This window comes from Calidris pugnax, unplaced genomic scaffold (assembly GCF_001431845.1).
Source record: "Calidris pugnax isolate Ruff unplaced genomic scaffold, ASM143184v1 scaffold273, whole genome shotgun sequence".
NCBI lineage: Eukaryota > Metazoa > Chordata > Aves > Charadriiformes > Scolopacidae > Calidris > Calidris pugnax.
Genome location: NW_015094508.1, coordinates 6,365,472 through 6,388,836, shown reverse-complemented (window position 1 = coordinate 6,388,836; position 23,365 = coordinate 6,365,472). Strand labels below are relative to the sequence as shown.

At 40.9% G+C, this 23,365-nt stretch overlaps 1 protein-coding gene across 5 annotated transcripts in view; it reads left to right on the top strand.

The window, feature by feature from the left end:
- The window catches only part of MAST4 (microtubule associated serine/threonine kinase family member 4), a 234,460-nt gene extending 212,685 nt beyond the window's left edge, over window positions 1-21,775 (top strand). For all 5 annotated transcript variants that reach the window (XM_014965031.1, XM_014965035.1, XM_014965032.1 and 2 more), the window contains 10 exons: window positions 1,921-2,043; window positions 2,288-2,400; window positions 4,284-4,411; window positions 4,515-4,747; window positions 6,570-6,770; window positions 9,428-9,657; window positions 11,721-11,843; window positions 13,582-13,718; window positions 14,424-14,605; window positions 15,448-21,775. In XM_014965031.1, coding sequence (XP_014820517.1) covers window positions 1,921-2,043; window positions 2,288-2,400; window positions 4,284-4,411; window positions 4,515-4,747; window positions 6,570-6,770; window positions 9,428-9,657; window positions 11,721-11,843; window positions 13,582-13,718; window positions 14,424-14,605; window positions 15,448-19,334 — 5,357 coding nt within the window. In that variant the 3' untranslated portion in view covers window positions 19,335-21,775. The remainder of the gene's footprint in view (window positions 1-1,920; window positions 2,044-2,287; window positions 2,401-4,283; window positions 4,412-4,514; window positions 4,748-6,569; window positions 6,771-9,427; window positions 9,658-11,720; window positions 11,844-13,581; window positions 13,719-14,423; window positions 14,606-15,447) is intronic.
- The last annotated feature ends 1,590 nt before the right edge of the window (window positions 21,776-23,365 follow it).

Below are 23,365 nucleotides of genomic sequence, written 5' to 3'. Positions count from 1 at the left end.
CGGAGGCTGCGATGTGACAGGTCCCGTGGGGGAAAATTGCATGGTTTACCCCAGGCTCCACCATGCATTTCAAATGACAGCCCTGTCTATTTAATACGTATTAGCTAGTTGCATAACACTCAATGAAAATTGTAATTGTGTATTTGCTCAGGAGACCTGAGTGGCTTAGTCAAGTTGAGGGAAGAGAGAGAGATACCGCACTTGTTTTGAAGAAGGACAGTGACAGAAAAAAGATCTCTTTAGGTTTGAAGTGTCTGATACCAATCAAGAATTATTCAATTCTGAGATACTATCCCATTGTTGTGTTGAGATACTTTTTTGCTCCTTGGCTAGTGACTGACAATGAGATGTGATTTTGGTTTCATGTGGGAAGATTTGACTTTTATGAGTTTTTCCTTGGTGCAGTCAGACAAGCAAAAAACCCAACGTTGCCACTCTGACTTGGAGACCAGTCCTGGAGACCTGACACTTTTGCTGTTGCGCTCTCCTGACTTAGCCTTGACATAGGGAAGCTTACATTATTCTTTCAATGTGGCGGGTTGACGTTGGCTGGACACCAGGTGCTCACCAAGCTGCTCTGTCACTCCTCAACTGGACAGGGGAAGAAAATATGACAAGGCTCATGAGTCACATATAAGGACAGGAGATCACTCTGCAGTTACTGTCATTGGAAAAACAGACTCAAAGAAATTAATTTATTGACAATTAACAATGGAATAGGATGATGGGAAATAAGAACAAAACACCTTTCCGCCACCCCTTCCTTTTTGCCCAATTCAACTTCACTCCCAGTTTCTCCACCCACTGAGTGGTGCCTGAGGACAAGGAATGGGGGTTGCAGTCAGTTCATCACATGCTGTCTCTGCCATTCCTTCCTCCTCACGTCAGTCTTCCTTTGCTGACATGAGGTCCTTTGTGGGCTGCAGGTCAATCTCTGTTCCAACACCTGGAGCACCTCCTCCCTTCTTCACTGACCTTGGTGTCTGCAGACTTGTTTGTCTCTCATATTCTCAGTCCTCTCTCCCAGCTGCTGTTGTGCAGCAGTTTTTTACCCTTTTGTAGACCTGTTATCACAGAGGCACTGCCATCATTGCTGATGGGCTCAGCCTTGGCCGGCGGTGGGTCTGTTCAGGAGCTGGATGGCATTGGCTCTGTCAGACAGGGCAACTTCTGGCAACTTCTCACAGAAGACAACCCAGCAACGTTCCTGCTACCAAAACCTTGCCATGTAAACCCGATACAATCAAGTTAGCAGTAACCCTTGCTCCTGCAGGTTATCTTATCAGTTTTTATAATTAGATTTATGCCTATTAATACCCTCGCTCACCTCCCCATGTCAAAAATTCCAATATCTCATTGTGTTCTTATAGTTGTTTCTTAACTCGAAGCTGGTGTGATTGTTTAACATACGTTATAACAAATAGGCAGTAATCATGAGGAAGATAAATGATAAGATATTTCCTATAGAATTGTGTATTGCTGCCATAAAACAGCAAAAGGAGCTCCTTATTAGCACTGGTATTTTCACTGAGCAACTAGCAAGAATCATTCTTCATTTCTTTCTGACTTGTACTTACACATCTAGTGCACTTATTTATGTTTTGGTGACTACTTCTTCTGCACCTGATGCTTCTGACTAATGTGTACCGGACAGATAGTAATTCATATACCCAGAAAAATAGAAATGTTAAAAGGGAAAAGATGATAAAGCAATGCCACCACTGTTAATAGAAATGGCAAAAACAAAACAGGGGCAGGGAGGTCCTCTGACAGGTTTAGGAGATTCTAGTGGAAATGGGTAGTAAATGTTCCTGCTTACATTGATGACTATGCTTTTCCATGAAAATTTGCATTTGTTAGTTGGAGTAATGTTAGAGTATTTGGTATAGTTAGCTCAGTGTTTTTCTCTGTCTCCCCCAGGTGGTGCATATGAAGTAAAGCAGCATCAGTTCTTCAGGAGCCTTGACTGGAACAGTCTGCTGAGGCAGAAAGCAGAATTTATTCCACAATTGGAGTCTGAAGATGACACAAGTTATTTTGACAGTACGTATTTGATGATTTTAAAAAAATGCGATGAACGCCTTGTTTATGTAATCACTGCATTTGACTTTTGCTTACTGCTTTGAAAATCTCCTTTTTCAGAGCCGCTGTCGGCTTTCAATTTCACTGGTGGTTTGACATTTCAACAGAAATAATCTTAAGAATAAAATTATGCTTTTAGTTAATATTAAAGCTTGTTACCCATTCTTCCTGATAAATTCAAAAACTTTATTTCCCTTGTCTGTAGCTCGTTCTGAGAAATACCACCATATGGAAACTGAGGAAGAAGATGATACCAATGATGAAGATTTTAATTTGGAGATAAGACAGTTTTCCTCATGTTCACACAGATTTTCAAAAGTAAGTAAAAATTTTGGTAATGTTAGTGCATATTGTATACATAATCATTTTGCTACTTCTATAGGGTTTGGAAATGCTAGATCTGTAGGGCATTGTTTCTTCAAGAAATGTTACCTGAAATTGAGCAAGAATGAAACTAATCTTATTTCTTGAATCCTTAAGGTAACAGAAAAAGATACGAATAGATGGGTACTTCTGTAGAAAATACATGATAGCATAAGAACAAGTTCAGGGAAACCAAATGCATGTTCCTTACATTGATTTCCTTATACATAGTTTACATATTACTTCAATTGTGTCCTGGGTGTCTTGCAGGTGATGGCATAACACAGATCTCAGTACTAGCCTATAGTAGCTATTAATTGATGACATTAGACCAAAGGCAAAAAGCCAAGTAGTGGTTAGCATGTGATTTGGTTAAGGAGAGATGTGGATTTGAGGGATTTATTTGAATGCTATGAATTGAAGGATAAAGCTGATTGTCCAAAGGGTAGTGTACTTAAGTGGTTGAGATGAGAGCTAATTATTGCTGGACAAGGGGTGCTGGTAGGAGCACAGTGGACGTACTCAGGAAATAACGGAAGTGGAATGCCTAATGAGTGTGCTTTTAGTCTTAACTAATCATCCAGCAGTGATTTTTCAAGAGCTTTCTATTTAAGAAATTTCTTTAACCTACTTTAGGAACTGTTTAAAGCTATTTGGAAAGTCTGTGTTTGTATCTGGTTTGTCCTGGGCTATGCTTCAAGAAATTGGTGGATTTTATGCTGGCTCTGCAGTACCCCATATGTATTTTATCTGTGATAGCTTGGAAGAGGAGAGACAGGAATTATGGATGTAGTTAATCCTCGTTCTGTGTAAACTCCTTATTTTGACTTGGTGGTGCATTTGAGATTCTGAGACTAGTAAATGACTCAGTTTCTTTGGAGATAACTTGAAAGAGAGGCAACGGGCACAGACTGAAGCTCAGAAAGTTCTGTCTGAAGGCAATAAAACACTTTCTTACTATGAGAGTGATTGAGTACTGGCACAGGTTGTCCAGAGGGGTTGTGGAGAGTAGTCTTGGAGGTGTTCAAAAAAATCCTTGGAGGTTTCAAAAGCCACCTGGACAGGGTCCTGAGCAGCCAACTCTAGGTGACCCCGCTTGTGCAGAAGGGCTGGACAACATGACCTGCCAGAGGTCTCTTCCGATCTCATTCTTTGAACTCCTGTCCTTTTGAAAGCCCTTTATCATAGTAATAATCTGGTTTGTTAATGTTGTTATGTCATTGCATCTCTAGCTGTGCCTCTCAGCCTGTAGAATATACAGTTCACAATTTCTGTGTGCTGTTTGTCAGCTAAGCAAACAATAGGCTTCCGGTGATCAGACAAAGATTTTTTTTCTAAATCTTTTAGCCAAGTAATTTGGTCTTAACTTGAAAATCAGTTCAGTTTAATTTTTCTGCTTTCCACACATGACTGGTAGATACCAAGTCAATATCATAGAGTTACGGCGTTTTTACCTTGATTGGCTTTTTGGTTGTGAATTAATCCAAGATATGCATTAATCCTGGGACCTAGAGACCCCAAGGCTATGGATTTTGTTTCTACTTTTTTGGTTAACACAGTGAAATGGGCAGAGAGCTGATGAATTTGTTATGAGAAGAGATGTTATTTGTGACCCTGTATGTGAGGAGCCAAGAAAGCACAATAGGAAAGCATTTTAAGATTATAAACTTTCGGAAATTTAAAAAACCTCAGAAAGTTTCAAGTTTGCACTCTGAAATACTGTATAAGCATTTTGAGCATGCAGAGTACATTCCAAAATGTGGTTTCCTGCATATCTTTTTATATCAAATATATCAGTGATTAATTGGGTTTTTTGTGCTTTTTTTTGTCTGTAATAGGTTTTTAGTAGCATAGATCGAGTCTCTCAAACACAAGGTGAAGAAAAGGAAGATGCAGGAGACAAAACAAAGAGTGTAACATTGCCTTCTGTGGAATCTCTAAGCTGGAGTTCCGAATATTCTGAAATGTAAGTAGGAGGTGGTACGGGAAGTGGTACATGTCCTGCTTGTCAGGAAGCAGGCCTCCTCCTCTCGGTAACTGCATGAGAGTTTGCTTATTTTTTTATGCAGACAACAAATATCTACATCCATCTCCTCTGACACTGAGAGTAGCAGGCAGCGACACAGTTCTGGTTTGCTTCCAAAGTTGGCCGTATCAGCCGAAGGAGAACAGGATGATTCCACCGGCTTAGCAGGACTCCGGGAGGAACAGGAAAAGCCCACCTTTGTGAGCGAGGAAGTAGTGCAGGATGAACCTGAAGTAACCACTCCAGCAAGTACCATCAGCAGCTCCACGCTATCAGGTAATTCACAGTGGGTCTCTTGACCGATTACATTAGAAACAGTTGTGAACCTTCTTTGTTTAGCAGTAGCATTCATGGATTTAGAAGCTGTGTATTTTAGAACTTCCTTTTAAAAAAGCCATCCCAAGAGGGGTCTGGTTTGGGCTCAGGCTCAAGCTAATAAAATCTCATGAAAATATGTATGGGAAAGTTTCAACATTTTCGGAAATGGTAACATTTGATGTCACCCCACTGACTCTGGAGCGCTGCTTGGCAAGTGAATAAAATGATTATTTGACCAGTAGAGCCATTGCAGGATCCTTCTGTGGAGAAAAGGAGCCTTAGACACCTTGAGCATTTGAATCACTATTTTTATATCTTCCCTGGCTGAAGTTGATGATCTTTTGACTGATCATCCTGGAGTCCTATTAACTGATCTGTATTGCCCTTTTCTGACACTCTGTGCTACACCATTGTGTGTTTTTAATTAAGACATCTCAGTGATGTTCACCTTTCAGAATTGTCAGGGTTGTATTTGACTTGTGGAGGTCACTTTTGTCGTTAGGAATGTAGGAGAGAGTGTTATAAACCATTACCTACTTAAATAATTTATTTCTGTAATGCATCCCTCTCCCAGCTTAAGTATTTGTGTGCATTTCAGTAGGATTCAGGGCCCTGGTATCTTGCTGGTTTTGTATTTTCAGAGGAGAGTTTTGTATAACTGTTTGAAGAGCTGATACTTAACACAGATCTAGGCCTGTAGGTTCCAGTTACCTTCTCTACACAATTACCTGTCTTCATCTTATTTCTCTTTTGTACCTCACTGAGGTTTCTCAAGATACCCCTGTTTTCCCTTGTAGTCCATGTTTTGGTCCTTCTCTTTGTTTCTGCAAAAATAAATTCCTCAGTCTCATCCAATTGTAGAAACACTTACATCTCCTTCCCCTGTCTAAACCATGACTGTGGTGTGTCCCAAGTCTTGCTCACTGCCCCAGCCCCATGGTACAGTGTTGGCATTGGCACAGCAGTCACTGTGGTAACTCAAAGCATCTGGTTGTCTTCTGTCACTTATCAATCACACTTAAGAGTAATTTCATTTTTCTGTAGTCCCTTAGCAACAGGATATTCTGTGACCTTAAAGGAATACTAGGAATTACTGCTGTGTCTTTAAACAGGCCACCTACCCTTGGTCTGTGTTTCATAAGGTCATAGAACTTCCCTATGACATCTTTGAACTTCTGAAGAAATCCTCTGGAGGTTGTTCACATGACATAAGGCCTTTATGGGTTTTTTTCATTGTTTGAAACAGTGTTGTCTTTCCTCTATTCAGTATTGTGGAAGTTCATTACCTATGATAGACTAATAGCAATGTGGTTGCAATACTGAGTTTAGTGGTGCCAGGTATCTTTCTCCTGTGTGGGAGAAAACCACCCAAAAAATAAAAGCAAAATATAATAATTAAAATTATACTTAATGTTTTAATGATTTGGGAACAGTTACCAAGCAGATAGCAACATATGTAGGATTGGAACCTTTAATTTATTTTAGGAGGAATTAATGTGAAAAATAAATGTATTATTAAGTTCTCTAAGGCTGCATATTGAGATACCAGACTTACTTCAGCTTTTGTCTCTTTGCTTTAGTGACTACAAAAATCTGTTGCTTCAGTTCATTCTGTTAACATTTATGCATTCTGTAAGTCTGGAAGAAAAACTCAGATTTCTGCAACGTTGGTGTATGAACTTATTAACAGAAAGAAAAATTCCTCTCTCACAATTGTACTGTTTCCCCTCCCTGAGCCCCAGTTTTCCCTCAATGTGTTTATCCCTTCTTCTTTGTACAGTTGGCAGTTTTTCAGAGCACTTAGATCAGATAAATGGAAGAAGTGAGAGTGTGGACAGTACAGATAACTCCTCGAAGCCACCCAATGAAGTTGCATCTCACATGGCTCGTCAGCGCTTAGAAAGCACAGAGAAAAAGAAGATCTCTGGGAAAGTCACGAAATCCCTTTCTGCAAGTGCTTTGTCCCTCATGATCCCAGGAGGTACAGATAAATCTTTTTGTTTGAAATGTTATGATTTATGCATACTTTATGCAAAATTTTTGAGAGTCTGGGTCTCACTTTTTTGTTCCTTTTCTTGTTACATGTGTTACTAGATGGTGCAATCTCATTAGCGAGTTACGGTGGTCACATTACAGCTGAGGGACATTCTCAGACAGGCAAAAATGTACCCTAGTCATGACTACTTGATGTTTGACCAGCAGCAGGATGGAGGCTTCAGTCCTTGGCTCATCCTACAGTAGGGGTATAACTCACTGTGAATGGCCTGACTAGTTCTCTCCCATCTCCCATAAGGAAAGGTGATAAACCAGGGTGAAGTATCACAAAGTAGAAATTGCATGTAGTATTCTGGTTGTACTACATTGGCGTACATCGAGTGCTCAAATTTTGAAGCCAGAAATACCGCTGTAAGTAAGTGGAGGTATAACAGTAGTATTGTGTTTCCAGATGAAGCATCGGTGCTTTGCTTTTTAATGGTTCAAAGCCCAAATTTCCCACACCAAGGCATTTTTTCCAAAAGTGGGATTACCTGTCAGTTTTGCACACTGGCCATATGATGCTTTTAGACCTTAGGTGTAATATTTAAGTATCTGCTGGTCTAATAACGTAACCCTGCACTTTTTCAGAATGTTCAAAGATAGCTTTGACAGTAGCTTCAGCAGGTTGCTTTGAGTCCTCAGGCTTGTGTAGAATGGTGCAGTGTTGAAGAGTTGGTTCTGGCTCTCCTCTTAGGCTTCACCCACCTTCAGGTTGCAAAGCAAGTGTGCCTTATGTGCTCCTTAATACCTCGGTGAACAAACACTGTGCTGTTGTGCATGTGTTTTGGAGACCTTCAAGAGGTGGAAGGTCCATCTGATCCCTATTACTGTGGGAATTTCTGATTCATATTTTCTTCATCATACAGTTTAAAGAACAGCGTAGTCTTCCTATGCAGTACCTGTAATTCCAGCAGCTAACCATGAAGATTTTTTAATGAGAAAAGTCAAGAGGAAAATGTTGAGTCTCAGTTAAAGAGGAGAATGAGGACAACTTGGTGACAAAGAAAAGAATGCTTAGCCTTTCTGTGATGCTGTCCGAATGTGAATGATAGTTGTCACAAAATGCATGAGAGGGATGAAGATAACTTAATATTTACAATGAGAAAGACAGTGACTGTGTGCTCAGCCTGTTCAGGGCAGCATTCACACTGAAAACTGCAAGTGGCTTGCAAAACCTCTGAGCTCGTTCCTTGTGTAGGCTATTTCTTCCAAATAATATTTCTCTCCCAAATGTTGTGGGTTTTTGGTATTCCTCTGTAACAGTTAGCATCATAGTTATTTTTCTGCTTGTAGAGGGCCTGTAGTGTGTGGTAATTACTCAGATTAGCTATCACAGGAGTGTGATATACACACATCCAAGTAACACTTGGGAATTATTCATCAGTTTGTATTCCAGTAGTTCTTTTGACAGCATTCAAGTTAGAATCACTAAGTTCAGAGATGACAGATAGGCTGTGCTCATTAAATGATGGTTTTCTTTTAGTTTAATCTCAGCATTGTTGTATAAAATCCAAGCTTAGTTTTACCTACACATAAAAATGTCATTATATCTATACTAACGAAAATCTTCCACTGTCCAAAAAATCAAACCTTCATTTTTATCCGTAAAATAAATGACAGCAACAGATGGCCAGTGTTCCTGACCTGAGTCATGTAGCAGAGAGTCACAGGACGTGTCTCCCATGCAGCAGAAGGCAGAGGTCAGGATCTGGGAATGTTTCAGAGCCAGAGGTTGACAGTGACAGCCCCCTTGGGGCTTGGCTGTTCTGTGAGATTTCAGCATTAACCCAGTGATACGGATCTCTGGGAGCCTCTGGTGACTCATGTCCAGGGAGGAGTGCCACTGCTGTCATAGTGTATCTTCCCTCCTGTGATGTGGCTCCGCACGGGCAACAAACCTGGAATCTTTCTGGGCTTCATTTCCTTTGCAGAGGTGTCACCCTTTTACAGTCACCAAAGTATGTTTTATGCTGCTACAATTGTGTTCACATTTGCACAAGCTTGTGCACATACTGCTTTCAAAGCAATGAAATAAAACAAAGCAAGAAATTCTTGTGGTCTTACCTGATGCAGCGGAATGTAGGAATGGAAATATTGAGTTACCATCCTGTGTACCAACTAGATACTGTGGTTTAATTACAGTAGTCTTTATGTGTATCTATATATAACTGAAAGCAAAAAAAAAAACAACTGGTGCTTTGTTTAGCACTGCTGGGTGATTGTGGGGATGGTTTTGTTGTATTCACAATAACATCTGCCACAAGACTCTGATTTTATTTTTATGAGTGTTTGTCAGGAATAGGCTGAGAGTTGTTCCTTCCAAGTTAACAATGAGGGTGTTTCCTATCTGAAAGGAAAAAAGAAGTCTACATCTAACGAATTACCCTTGCATTAAAAGATACAGTTTATGCTACAGGGAGAGAAATTTACTGGTTGTTAGTTGAACTTCTCATTCACGAAGATGCACACCAATTGAGGGTTTATGCAAAGACTATGATGTATTTTGATACAGAAGTGTCATAAAACTAAGCAGATTCCCTGTTCCATGTCTGTGTTTTTGTATGCTCAGAATGTACTCTGAGGCAGATTTTATTCTTCCAGATGTGTTTGGTGTCTCTCCTTTGGGAAGTCCTATGTCTCCTCACTCCTTGTCATCTGACCCTTCATCCTCCCGAGACTCTTCTCCCAGCCGTGATTCATCGCTGGCTGCTGCGAGTCCTCATCAGCCCATAGTCATTCACAGCTCAGGAAAGAAGTATGGCTTCACCATCCGAGCAATCAGGGTTTACGTGGGTGACAGTGACATCTACACTGTGCACCATATCGTTTGGGTAAGATAACATCGTTTTTTGCTTTATATACAGTCACAGAAAACTGTAATGATGTATTTGCTTTTGATTTTTGTATCTGTGGTTTCAGTTGATGGTGACTGTGCAAATTGTGCTGTTGTGCCAAACAGTTTTCTTAGCAGGAAATTCATGCCCATACATGAGACCAGTGTTGGCTGCAGGAACACAAGCCACCTTTGGCAGAAGCGGTATCTACATGAGATGTTGACCCTCTGCATGGGTCACTTTCCCTTTTGGCAAGTTGGCAGTTGTGAACAGCCATGTCTCAAGTTCGGAGTACTGTGGCTTAGAAAACCAAGGGGCTGGTGCAGCCCCACTTTGATTGAGGGCAAGATCTGCAGAGCTAGGAGACTATAAACAGAAATTGTTGAAATATACATGGAGTTTATTAAACTGCGTCAATTAAGGGATTCATGAAAGTCAACAGTATTTCACTAGACAGAAATAGACTGATTTCTAGCACTGACTTTCTTTTGTGTAGGAATGTGCAAATCATTTGGAATTGTGAATACCTTTGAGGATTCTGTGGCACAGGAAAAAGACTGACTGTCTTGAATAAATAATGTATGTTTCATCCTCTCTTCACTTGCTGATTTGAACAAAGTGGGAGACTAAAGGAAAAGACAGCAGTTCTTGCATTTCATTGGTTATCAACCTCCTTAATTGTAAAATAAATATATACATCTATGTAAATTTATATGTATTTATTTTATAATTGAGGTTGATAACAGATTATATTTTTTTATCATTTTATATTGTGTATAGCTACTGTGTGTGTATAATCTGAAATATTTCAGCTACCTTAAAATAATTTTGAAAAAATGGTTACAAATATATCAAAAGCCTTGACGTTTTGTATGGTGCTTTGTTCTAAATATGTATTGTAGGTTTTAAAATAGCAGTGCTACTGATGTGGTAGTGTGTTACTCATTCTTCATTTGTGTTGTTTGCCCCTTGGACCTATTAATCCATCAAGAACATTGAATCTGGAGAATGGGGTACATTTGATTGATAATGGAATAAATTTTAAAAAAATGAGATTTTTTTTGCCGCTGTTGTAGCATCAAATCAGTGAAAGTAAGGAGAAAAAAATGGTATACTGCAGTAAAAAGTAAAGATGGATTTCTTGCCACTGTTGTAGCATCACAACAGTGAAAGTAAGGGGGGAAATGGTGTATTGTGAAAAAAAGTGAAAAATGGTATATTGACTTTTTTCAAAATACTATAGGTTTGGGGTTTTTTAGCTCTGTAAGCACTATAGGCTTCAATAGTAGCTGCATGACTTAAAATTATTTAAAAGCTCATTTTAAAATACAATAAATTATTTAAGCCACCTTCAAAATAATTTGCAATTCAGTTTGGTTTGATTCTTCATCACCTTTGTGCTGCACTTTTCCCTCCGGTGGGCAACCTGGCAAATTTGAACCAAATGAAAATAATCCTTAACTATATGGTGCAGTTAATTTTAATCATTATTAGGGTGCTGCATGTGATCACTGCCTTAATTACATCAGCATTTCTGAGTGTTGGGTGCTAAAAATCTTCATTCAATTCTGAAATTTTGCCATGGAGGGTGAATCAACCTTTCTTTATTATGCATGAAAACTGCCCTGCTGTAGAGAGTTTGCTTAATACCAGTGGTTATCGCAGTGTTTCAGTGGGCTTTGAAACTGTTCCAGGTCCCATGTGAGTATAAAGTTTGAGTAAGTAGTTGAAGGTGAAATAGCTGGTCTGATTTTAGTTCTTTCCTTCATTTATGTAACTTAATATCTGGATGCCCCATCCCTGGAAATGTTCAAGGCCAGGCTGGATGGGGCTTTGAACAACCTGCTGTAGTGGGAGGTGTCCCTGCCCATGGCAGGGGGGTTGGAACTCGATGATCTTTACGATCCCTTCCAACCCAAACCATTCTATGATTCTATGATCTGTGAGTTTTCTTCGTTGCCAACTGGTTTTATAGAAAGATTTCATTAAACAAAGACTACTCTTCAAAGTATGAAGTCTAAAAATTAATCCATTTTGTGTACATTGTCTCTGATTTCCAGAACGTGGAAGAAGGAGGTGCAGCTTACCAAGCAGGTCTAAAAGCTGGAGACCTGATTACTCACATCAACGGAGAGCCAGTGCATGGCCTTGTTCATACAGAAGTCATTGAGTTGTTGTTAAAGGTAACTCTTGGACAACTGGGATACAAGAGTGCTTGCTGCTTTCACCAAGGATTAAGGGGTTATGTTTTCCTTCAGAGATGGGTTATCACATTTTGTGGTGGTTCAAGTACAAGTTCTGAGGTACTATTGCACACATCTGGAGAAAGGCCAATGATTCCATATTCTGCTATGATTCTAGTTTCTCTGCAATAATCTGGCACTGCAGCTGAGAGAGCTGAAGTACATTTGAGGCACTGACACAAAAAGGTGTCGCTGTCTCTCAAAAAAATTTGACTTTTTAAAACACTTTCTTGAATTCCCCCATCTCTATCAGGTAATTCAGACTTTTTTTGTTGATGATGCTACTTCTCATTTTCTCCTTTTAAAGTGAAATCAAGGAGGAGAAGTGGAAACAAAGAACATGAAATACATTCTTGCCTACTGTAGAGGAACTTGCCTTTCATAATCTTAAGGCCTAAAAGATTTTTGTCCCATATATAGTCCCACAGAGCTGCTTTGCTTAATGAAGTTCTGATCCTGCAGTTGGACTTCTATGAAGAATCTGTCACATTTTTCTATTGTGGAGTTTTCTGAGATCTGTTCTGCTGGAAAATTACAGTTTTTCCTAAAAAAAAAAAAAAAAAAGAACAAAAATTGCAACTTTTTTAATGAACTGTAGTGTCTTAGCTTTTCATATTGCAGTTTTTATGTAGTGTTTTCAGCACAGACTAATGTAGGTCAGAATTATTTTACCACTGTGTATTTATTTCCTATAATATTGAGAAATTATGGTCTTGCATGCAGAGCTTTGCCAGTCAAAGGGAGTAGTTGGTTATAAAAGAAGATTGGAAAACAATAAAGTAATGAAGGAATACAAAGAGCTGAGGAAACATGCAAAAATACACTTTCAAATTTTCCAATTTTGCAAGAAATGTATAAGGGAAAATTCTGTAATTTTAGGTAGTTGGATGTGCACTTGTTTTCTGTGTCAGATACAGCAAAAGATAAATATGACAAGCCATGCACATTTCCTACTGGAGTGAACTCAAGGGATTGTTGCTTATGCAAATGTGCTGTATCATAAGTTAATTTGGGCTGTTGGAATTCCCTTGAAAAGAAGTACACTGTAGTGGTGTACAGTGCTGGGCAGGAGATACGGATGTTTAAAACACAATTTAGATATTTCCAAGTGGTTTTATTCGTTCAGTCATCTGTTCATGCAAACACTCCTAAACTGCATAGCTTAATTATATTAGTTATCCCTTTTGAACAAGATAAAACAATTGTTTGGGATTGATAACGAAGATTAAGTTTTCTCCTGTGTTTCATTATTGTAATAGCTGGTATCTTGAGACGTGACTAGCCAGAGAATGGACCACTGCGCAATGACGGCTGTGCTTTGTGGGGAAAATAGGATGTTTCTGTAGAAGCTTTAATCTTGAAAACTGCAGTCTTGATCAATTCTTGGTCTTCTCCTGTCTAGTTACAATTACTGGAATTTCTCCTTGTCCCAGAGATGGAATGGAAATTCCATGGCTTAGGAAATTTGGCAGAATGAGAGAATTCTTTGAGATTTTTAGAATCATTGTTTCTCTTACATAAATTAGCCTGGCAGTGTCTGCGCAGGGCTCCCTGTAACGCCAGCTCTCACTCTGATGCTGGATTCTGTCTCGTTGCGTTTGCATTTGGGGTGTAGCTTCAATTTAAGGCAAAGTTGTCTTGTGCCTCATGCCTAAAGGTTCCTCCTCTATTTTGGCAGAGTGGGAACAAAGTCTCGGTAACCACAACCCCTTTTGAAAACACTTCCATCAAGACTGGACCTGCCAGGAGAAACAGCTACAGGAGCCGAATGGTCAGGCGCAGTAAGAAAACCAAGAAGAAAGAGAGTTTAGAGAGGTCAGTAATCTTTTGGTTTCGTGGTGAATATGTTTCCTTATATGTGTGTACACATAACAATTTAAAATACAAAGTTGATGCAGTTCTCTCTCTTGTCTTCTACATCTTTTTACGTTCTTCTATGAGATCCTGTGGTTTTAACACTTCTTTTCAGTTATGTTTTGCCTAAACTAGATCTGTTAAAATAAAACCTAAAAATTTTACATACATAGATACAGGTAAGAAAGTAAATAACTGAGATTGCATCTTAATTTGGTTAAAGTATATGTTTTTGTACTTATTTAACTAAACTTTCTAGTGCTAAGTTTATGGGCATTTTTAGTTTGATGATAAGGGTATGTCTGTTTTGCAAATACATTGCTAGAACTGTATAGATATTTTTTCAGTTTTGGTGGGCTCTTAAATTAAGAAAATGAAGATTTATACTTAAAAGGAGCTAACCATTCTTCTGAAAATACAGCAAGTAAATTTTAGTACAAATAGATAGAGTTATAGGATCTATCCCACCTATTAGCAAGTCAGGATATTTTTTGAACTTCATGTTCTGCAGTGTGGTTTGCTTTCACGTAAACATACATTGAATGTTTGCTTTTCTGAGGGTAATGGGAGAGAGAAGCAATGTCAGCATGCAATAGTTTTGCCTGTGGTGGTAATATCTTTCATGTATCTTAACTTCTGATTAATGTTGTGCTCTTCTCTCACTAGGAGAAGATCTCTCTTTAAAAAGCTGGCCAAGCAACCCTCTCCTCTTCTTCACACCAGCAGAAGTTTCTCCTGCCTGAACCGATCACTTTCATCAGGGGAGAGCTTGCCTGGGTCTCCAACCCACAGCTTATCTCCTAGATCACCTACCCCAAGTTACCGCTCTACTCCTGATTTTCCTTCTGGTGAGTGTGAGGGAGTGGAGGGCAGAGGAAAAGGGCTTGAAGTATATTCTGCTTCTTGTGAGCCCCCCAGATCCATTACATTCTGCTAAGAGTAGTCAGCTCTGACAAGCATAGTCGTTGAACAGTTGGTTTCTGTCTGGAGAAGGGAAAAAGATTCCTGATGCAAAATCAAGGGCATTTTTGTGATACAGAAGTACCTAAAAAGAGACTGCTGTGTTTGTCCCAGAGTTTAAATCCAAGTCCGATGGCTTTAAGTTGAGCAATAAACCATCCAAATTTGGAGTAAGATGTGAATCTTGCCCAGGGGAGGCTGATTGATAAGAGAATGAAACTGAGGAAAAAGTTGCTGCATGGAACTACCATGAGAACTCATAAACGCAGATTTATTGCTGCAAAAATTGTCTGGATGCTGAAATATGCATCTTTCTGGCTCCTAAAAGCCAGCCTCTTTTTTCATGTTCTACTTCTGTCATTATTTTAGTGTGTATTAAAAGTGACTGCTGTTGTACAATCCCTTGGCAAAGGTAAATTATTTAGAAAGCATTGATCATTGCTTTGAAGTGGCAGAAAGCATTAACTATTCTATTTAAAGAGAAGGAAGCAATAACTTAAAGGGGGTGAAGGAACAGAGTGGGGAAAGGGAGAACCAGCAGTGTAATTAGAATGATGAGGGGTTTACAGCCCAGTCACTCAAAACCTTCCAAATTTTGGAACACTGTGGCAGCAGATGGCACATAGGCCTTTTGGACCAGTGGAAGTTCTGTGTCTAAGCATTTAGACAAGATTCAAAAAATCTTGCTAATATTATATTTGTTTTGGTTGTTTGTTTTTTTTTTTTGTAGGTACTAACTCTTCCCAGAGTAGTTCCCCTAGTTCAAGTGCTCCCAATTCTCCAGCTGGTTCAGGACACATAAGACCCAGCACTCTTCATGGCTTGGGTCCAAAGCTTGGTGGGCAAAGATACAGATCAGGAAGACGCAAATCAGCTGGCAGCATTCCTCTCTCTCCTCTTGCACGGACGCCTTCTCCAACACCCCAGCCAACATCCCCTCAGCGATCTCCATCACCATTGCTAGGACATTCAATTGGCAACACGAAAATAGCTCAGTCTTTTCCTAGCAAAATGCATTCCCCTCCAACTATTGTAAGGCATATTGTTAGGCCAAAGAGTGCGGAGCCACCAAGGTCTCCACTGTTAAAGAGAGTCCAATCTGAAGAGAAGCTTGCACCCTCTTATGGCAGTGATAAGAAACACTTATGTTCACGAAAACACAGTCTGGAAGTGACCCAGGAAGAAGTGAATAGAGAATTGTCCCAAAGGGAAGTAACTCTTCAGAGCTTGGAGGAGAATGTGTGCGACGTGCCATCACTCACACGAGTCAGGCCTGCAGAGCAGGGCTGCTTGAAGCGACCCATCTCCAGAAAATTAGGTCGGCAAGAATCTATCGATGAGCTAGACAGAGAGAAGCTGAAGGTCAAGATAGTTATGAAAAAGCAAGATTTTGCTGAAAAAGCAAATGCTGCTATACATGAGCCTAGCAGTGAACCAGATAATCCCAATACCTTAAGACTGGAAGAAAGAGACAAAAAAGCATTCCAGAAGGTATTAGAAAGATCAAATCAGTTTGAAACAAAAAATGTTGCTTTGGAGACCCAGTCAGCTGGTGGCATACTCAAAGATACCGTTCAAAAGAATGCAAACTTGAGATCGAATGATGGTGGTGTTTCAGATGCACAGATGTTGTGTCATGGGCCTCCACCTAATGAACTCAGTCATGTTTCTTATGACTTCAAAAGAATTTCCCCTCCATGTACACTACAAGATGTACTACCTCAGTCTTCTGACAGGTTGCTAAACGGAAAGGGAGAAAACACAGATAAAAATGTACCAACAAAAGAATTTGTCAAATTTGAAAGATTAGATGGTAAACTTGCAAATATCGATTATCTTAGAAAGAAGATGTCCATTGAAGAAAAAGATGACAGTGTCTGTCCTGTGCTAAAACCCAAATTGACATCAAATGTTCATGAATGCCTTCAACTTAATACAGGCAGACCCATAAACATACAGCAGGACTCCGCTGCAGCTACTGATGGCAGAGCATTTATCAGCAGTGCACATGCTGCTCAGATTAACTCGGTTTCTTTTGTTCCTCTCAAGACCTTGAATGGCCGAGCGGACATGAATGTGGAAAAATCAGCCCTTATTTCCACTGAGGCTCCTGTCAGGAAAAGTCCATCAGAATATAAACTTGATGGGAGGTCAGTTTCTTGTTTGAAGCCAATAGAAGGCACACTGGACATTGCCTTACTTTCTGGGCCACAGTCTTCCAAGACTGAACTGCCTTTGTGTGTGCTGCCGGAAGGACAGAGCACCAGCACTGATGGGGGATCTCCTAAACCTCCAGCACCACAAGGGAGCGGTGGGAAGGCAGAACTGGCCTGTCAGAAAGAGCAGTTGTTGAGTTATTCAAAATCTGGCAAAATCAAAGTCTCAGAGCCTCAGATTCTGCAAACAAGCAAGAGTTCTCCAAATGCACCAGTCATCCCTGCGGCTGCAGAAGTAGTGACAGAGAAAAAGGTTTCTAGTCCAGCTACTAAAGGCAATACTTCCGTTATTGAAGCTGTTCAAAAGAAGGACACTTCCCCTTCAAAACAGAAGGATAATTCAGTGGAGGCTAAGTCTTGCGTTATTCAAAGTCAGAGTGTTAAAACTACTCAAACGTACTCCAAACTTTCTGCTGTCCAAAGCACTCCTGAAAAAGCTGCAGGAAAAGAGAAGCAAATGCAAAAGGAATTGCCTGCCAAGCAGCCAGTAGCCCAGAGGAGTTGTGAGCCTATCCCTGCAAAGGTGGAGGTGATCAGGGAGTCATCTCTGAAGGTATCTGTCTCTGATGTCCTGATAACAAGCTACTCCAAAAGCAATGCGAAAAGTTGTGCTGATTTTGCCATTCCATCTCAGATGCAAGGAAAAATGCAGGCAGCTGGCCCCAAGGCACAGCCTAAGGATAGCAGAGAATCACTGAAACAGCTAAGCAAAGATGACGGCAGCGTCGCTACTAGTTTTGTGGAAAGGGACATAACCAAGCAGAAAGTTCTCAGTGAGTCTAAGAAGGTTACTGCAGAGGCAAAGAGTGAAGCTCTTCCAGCCAAACGGCCCATGCAACCCTCAGCAGATTGTGATCCTAAAAATGAGAAGTCTGCACCAGTTTCCTCTGGGCAGAAAGACAATGCCAAAGATTTAGGAAAGAAAGAGCAGAAACAGCTCACTGATACAAGGCTTCAAACTACTGAGAGAGAGCAGTCCAGCCAAGCTCCTCGGCAGCAACTGAACGCCTCAGGCTCCCCTGCTGTGAGAGACACCGTCAGCAGAAACAGTGCTGTAGATGTTCATGCAGGTGCTCAAGAACACGTGAAGCCTGTTGCCACCTATGTGGAAAGTAGCAGTAATAAACACAGGCCAGTCTCTGACACGAATTCCTCCAAGTCCAAGTACTTGGATAAGCAGACATTGTCACAAAAATCATGCACTCCAACCGTAAAAGAAAAAGAAATTGTTATTCAGGTGTCTGTCAGCTCCCGGAAAGAAGGGAAACATGCCAGTAAAAATGTGCCAGAAGCCCTTTCTTCTGTTCCAGGCTCTGTGAGAAAAATGAGCAATGAACACGCTCAGGCCGAAAGACCTACGAGTTTAGAGCATGGCTCAGTAACCACCCTCCAAATGAGCAGCATCACTCCTGACACCAAACCCAAATCCCATGCTGTCTGCCCGGTACCAGCAGGCCCAGAGAGTTCTAAGCAGATGCAGGTGCAAGAACCAGCAGGCCTGGGGGAATCTGCTGATCAAAAGCGACCTCAGCTCGGTGAAAAACAAACCGTGTCTCCAAAGCTTTCCACTGTGAAAGACTGTCTCTTGCTGAACAAACAGGCCGACAGAAGTCCTAGCACCCAGATGACCTCTGCAGACAGAAGACCCGAAGGAAAAACATGCACTGATGCACTTTATGTTCAGCTCGACAGTGGGAAAGCAGAGCCTGCTCTCTGCCTTGCAGACGGCGATGGCAGAGGGAAAGGCGCAGAAAAAGCGACGGCAAGTAGCAAAAGCCCCCAAGATTCAAAAGGGAAAGGACAAGTTAATCAAAAACAGCCAGAGGATGCAAACAAGCAGATTGCAATAAAGCATTTGTCAGCTGCCAGCGGGCAGAGTTCTTGTCTTGTGTCTGCAACACCACCAGGAAAGCCGCTAACTTGTTCAGCCAACTTCTCTGAATGTAAACAAGAAGTGTCTGTTCTGTCTTCAGCTAAGGGTGATGCATCTTCAGCAAAGGTTAAAGCAGCTTCAACTGAGCTTCCTGCAACCTGCAAGGAACTAAATAAGAAAAGTACCTCTTCCACGGGGAGCAGCAAGGCAGAAATGACTAAAAGTGTCTCACTGATGGCATTGCACAGCGCTGCTGCTGCAGTAGAAGCCCGCCACCCTGCTTCTAACCTCGGGGGGAAACCTGGAAATCAAGAGAAGTCGTCTTCTGTTAACACTGTGGATGTCAAGGGAAGAGATGCCGCTCAAGCTCAGCAGTCTGCTTCAAGAAAACAGAATGTAGGTAAGGATTTATCCAGGTCAGCAACCACGCCTGACCGCCCTAATGCACTTTCTAGCGACAAAGACTCGGCTCGGCAGCGGCGAGGAAAGGAAGCTTCGCGGAGCAGTCCTCACAAAAAATCCTGTTAAGTGTGAGACCTGGCAGGTGTGAATTCAAGACTAGCTGAAGCAATGTCAATATATTGGACTGCCTTTAAACCAGCACTGTGTTGTGTCTTTGTGCAGCAAACCTTTCGTGTCACTGACGAAAGAAAACAGGGGATATGTAAAGAGAGGACTTTTTTTCAAAATGCCTTCCCAATTGTAACCGGTAAAACTGTTACCATATAGTATTTGTACAAAAATACCTTTAGAGCTGAGAGCTGTTGAAGAAAAGATTTTCTCTGTAAATAGTTAGCGATGTGTTTGGGGTTTGAATGTAGCATATATTCTTTGCTGCTGCTTTGTTTACTCTCCCTTTTTTTAAGATAGTTGCTTTGCCACTTAATTGCCATACTCAAATACGAAACAATTACTAAAGCTCAGACCTGGCATGGACATGCACAAGCATTGGTCTGACGGGAAAACAAAAACAGGCCACATTTTTACTTACTAAAAATCCTAGCTAGAGGTTAAAAAAATACTAGTACAGAATAAATATGGTTGACTTATTGTGAGTTTTTACATGTATTTTTAATAATCCGATTTTGATAGTACTGTACCTGGCCGACTGCTTCACCAGATCTAACACAAGACCTAACTGCATCTCCCCACCCCACAAAGCCTGTCTCTCAGAGTAAGTGTTGCTAAAGCTACGGGAGGACCACTGGGATATCGGGGCGTCCCAGCACGAGTCCTGTGCTCTGGTGGAACGGAACGGTATGGTGGTTCTCGTCTTGTCTATTGGGAGTGTCTTCTGTGACCTTCACCTCAGACAAGTCTGAGACTCTGAAGCACATACCACGTGCTTAGTTTTTGCTGCAATCCTCTCGAGTTCCTTGAGCTTTTGTAAATCCAGGCCCTTACAGTGTGAGGCACAAGTATAAGCACATGACTTGCAGTACTAGTATGTTCATCCCTGGTTTTTTAATACATTTAGAGAATACGTACTACAATGGCATATAGGTCTGCATAATTAGCTTCATACAGCTGTAGCTTTTTTCTATTTTACGACAAGTAAGGTAAAAAGGAAAAAAGCAGTTTCAGTATCATATCTTCACAAAAGTTCAGGACATCCGATACGTTTTAATACATAGCTGGGGCCTTATGTTGTAGACTTAACTTGCTGTTTTTAGCAAGTAATTCTGGGTTTCACATTCATTTCTAAATGCATTGAGTAGCTCCATACATTTCATAACATAGTCTTTTTATTTGTATGCAAAAAAAAAAAATACTGTAACTATAAAAGAAGCATTTTGTAACAAAGGAACCTGTTGGAGCTATTTGGTGCTAGAATGTGACTTGTCTTTTTACTTTTGCTAAGCCTTATTTAAATTTTGTATGCTGTGGAACATGTAGACTTGATTATTTTAGCGTGGAGATATTTAGTTTGTTTTAAAGGATGAAAGGTTAATTTGAAACTTGTACAGAAGCACTACAAAATGCCCATGCAGATGGGTGTTTTTCAACGATGGGGATCAATAGAGTAGTGGTTTTGCTTATTTCTGTTACATGTAGCCACAGTAGAGCTAGGCCCCTACCTGTTTCATCAGGGCTTACGGATTGTCTTTCTGTCTCAAAAGCTAAAAAATTGTTTGTAAAAGCACAGTGTGCGTGATCTTGGCTTGGAGGTTTGTGTGACAACTGACAGTGTGCAGAATTAATTTCCCTCTGGTGAAACTTTATTATACTGATTAGTTGAGTTGGATTACCACAAGCCTGTCATGGAAAGGTAATATCACAAACAAGTCCTCCTGATTTTTCATGTGGCACTAGAACATTCATACTGCCTTTGCATTTACAGAGGAGCTAGTGAGCAATGGATAATACTTTTTGAGCAGTTTTAAAGTTAAAATGGTCTTGACATTTACAGTTCATCTGTGCTTTGGCGGTTACTACAAATGAACGCTAATGCACTTCAGAATAACATTTCTGTCTGGGAGGTATTTCCTAGTTTACAGTCTTCTGCATTTTTTTCAAGTATCCTTTTGTTTCCTTTAAAGCACATCTAGCTATTTGTTTACAGTATACTTTTATGTATATTTTGTATAGTTCATTATCACTTCTGACAAAGAAGTTCTTTGCATTTTCGAAGTGTAAAAGTGCTTAAGCTTGTGTTACTGTAGTACCTGTTTGTTGGTGTTTACCTTATCAGTAAGCTGTTAGAGACCCTCCTGCCTGTGTTCTACTTGGTCAGTCTTTATGTGGTTGTAGATCTGTTGTGTTCTTTTGTAGACTTCCTGCTGTAGATTCCTCAGCTTACAAAAAAATAATAAAAAAAAAGAAAAAAATTGTTAGGGTCTGTGCAATAAAGTGTTTGCAGTCTTATTTTCTTCAAGAAACTCCTTATGGATGTCATAATTGTTGTATATTGAACACGATTATTTATACTTATGCAGTTGCATAACATGGAAATAAAAATCAGCATGAAACGCTGTTGTGTTAGTGTTTTTCATTGAACTGCTTTCACCCCTGTAACTCAGGGCACATCTCTGCTCTACGCGGGGGCAGCCAGTTAGTTGTCTCTGTTGCTTGGTTGGTTTTTTGTTTCTCTGGGGCCCCCAGAGCAGTGCACCCCTTAAGGCACATGCTGGCCGAGAAACGGCCATGAGACTTGCATGAGGAACTGCAGTTTAATCTGGAGAGGGAAGAGGCCTGCGTAGCTGAGCATCTTGTCTTCTGGGGCAGCAGCTGGAACCCCTGCTCTGCTGTTGGGTGGGGAGGCACATGGCCATGATGGATGATGACATGGGCAATGGCAGTAGGCTGTCACGTGGCATTTAAACTTTCCCTCCAAAACATGTATCATTATTCATTACAACAGGTCAGTATGTTTTTGTGTACCTTCTCAATATACACAGTCTTTGTTGTTGTTTTTTTTAATTCATGCTAAATTTTGAGCCTTAAAAAATTCCTGGTGCATGTGTAAGTGCAATGTTTTCTTCAGTTTTCAAATCTCTACCGCTAGAATGTCATCGTATCTCCCTTTATTCAATTTTTCTCATAATAGAAGAACCTCTATTTTATAGAGGCCGTGAACCAGACGGGGAGATGGAGCACAGCACCTTAGTATCCAGTGGCCTCTTTGAAGAAAAATCCTTTTGGCAGAAGGAGCCACAGCGCAGGGTTACTTGCTGTGCTTATTTTCATCTTCCTGCTTCTTGCAGAGGAGCAGTGTCTGTCCAACCACACGTGTCCTTACTGTTCCACTGCTGGTAGCTCTGTGCCACCAGCTGTTTGCCCAGCGGGAGGGGTATCATCTTTGTTCAGGTTTTACTAGTGCATTGCTTTCCCTGTGTTTTTCCTCTGTCCAAAACGAGGTGCAGCAATGTGACAGAACCCCTGCTGCTGCTTTGCGCTGTGTTTGGAACTGATGGGTGGGGAGAAGCTTCAAGTCACCCCCGACCTTTCTGACCGGCTGCGACCCAGCAGAAGGCAGGTGGTCTGCAGAACTGGCCAAGGGGGTGCCATGGGTCGAGGAGGAGAGTCAGGGAAAGGAGATCACTGGAGGAGAGGGCTGACTCTGGACCTAGCTGCTCTGCTGTCTCTGGCTGTGGACAGCAGCAGGTACCTCTGCCAGGGGGGCATGCAAACCTGCATGGCCAGAGTGGGCCTCCGCAGTGGCCAGAGGAGAGGGGTGGTATTTGCCAGACGAGGCGGTGTGGTATGAGTGAGTGGTTGGGAAGGGATCTCGCCTGCTCTTTTTCCAGGTACAGACAAAATTAGTGAATGAGAGGAAGTTCTTAAATGATACATCATTGACATGAGGCTTTTTTTTTTTTTTAAGTTGATAGATTTAGAAATGGGCCTCTTCAATCATCCTGTTCAGAGTAAAACACACTTTCAAGAACTTACTCGCATCTTACTGATAGCATCTTGTTTAAGCACAGTTAGAGAAGGAAGTTCTTGGTTCTGAGTTTTGGTTTGTCCAATTGAAATAAAGATAAGTGCTTACCAGTCTCTGAAGTGTGACCCGTTAGCTAAAATCTGCTCAGGCTGCTTCTCTGTGTAAATACTGATAA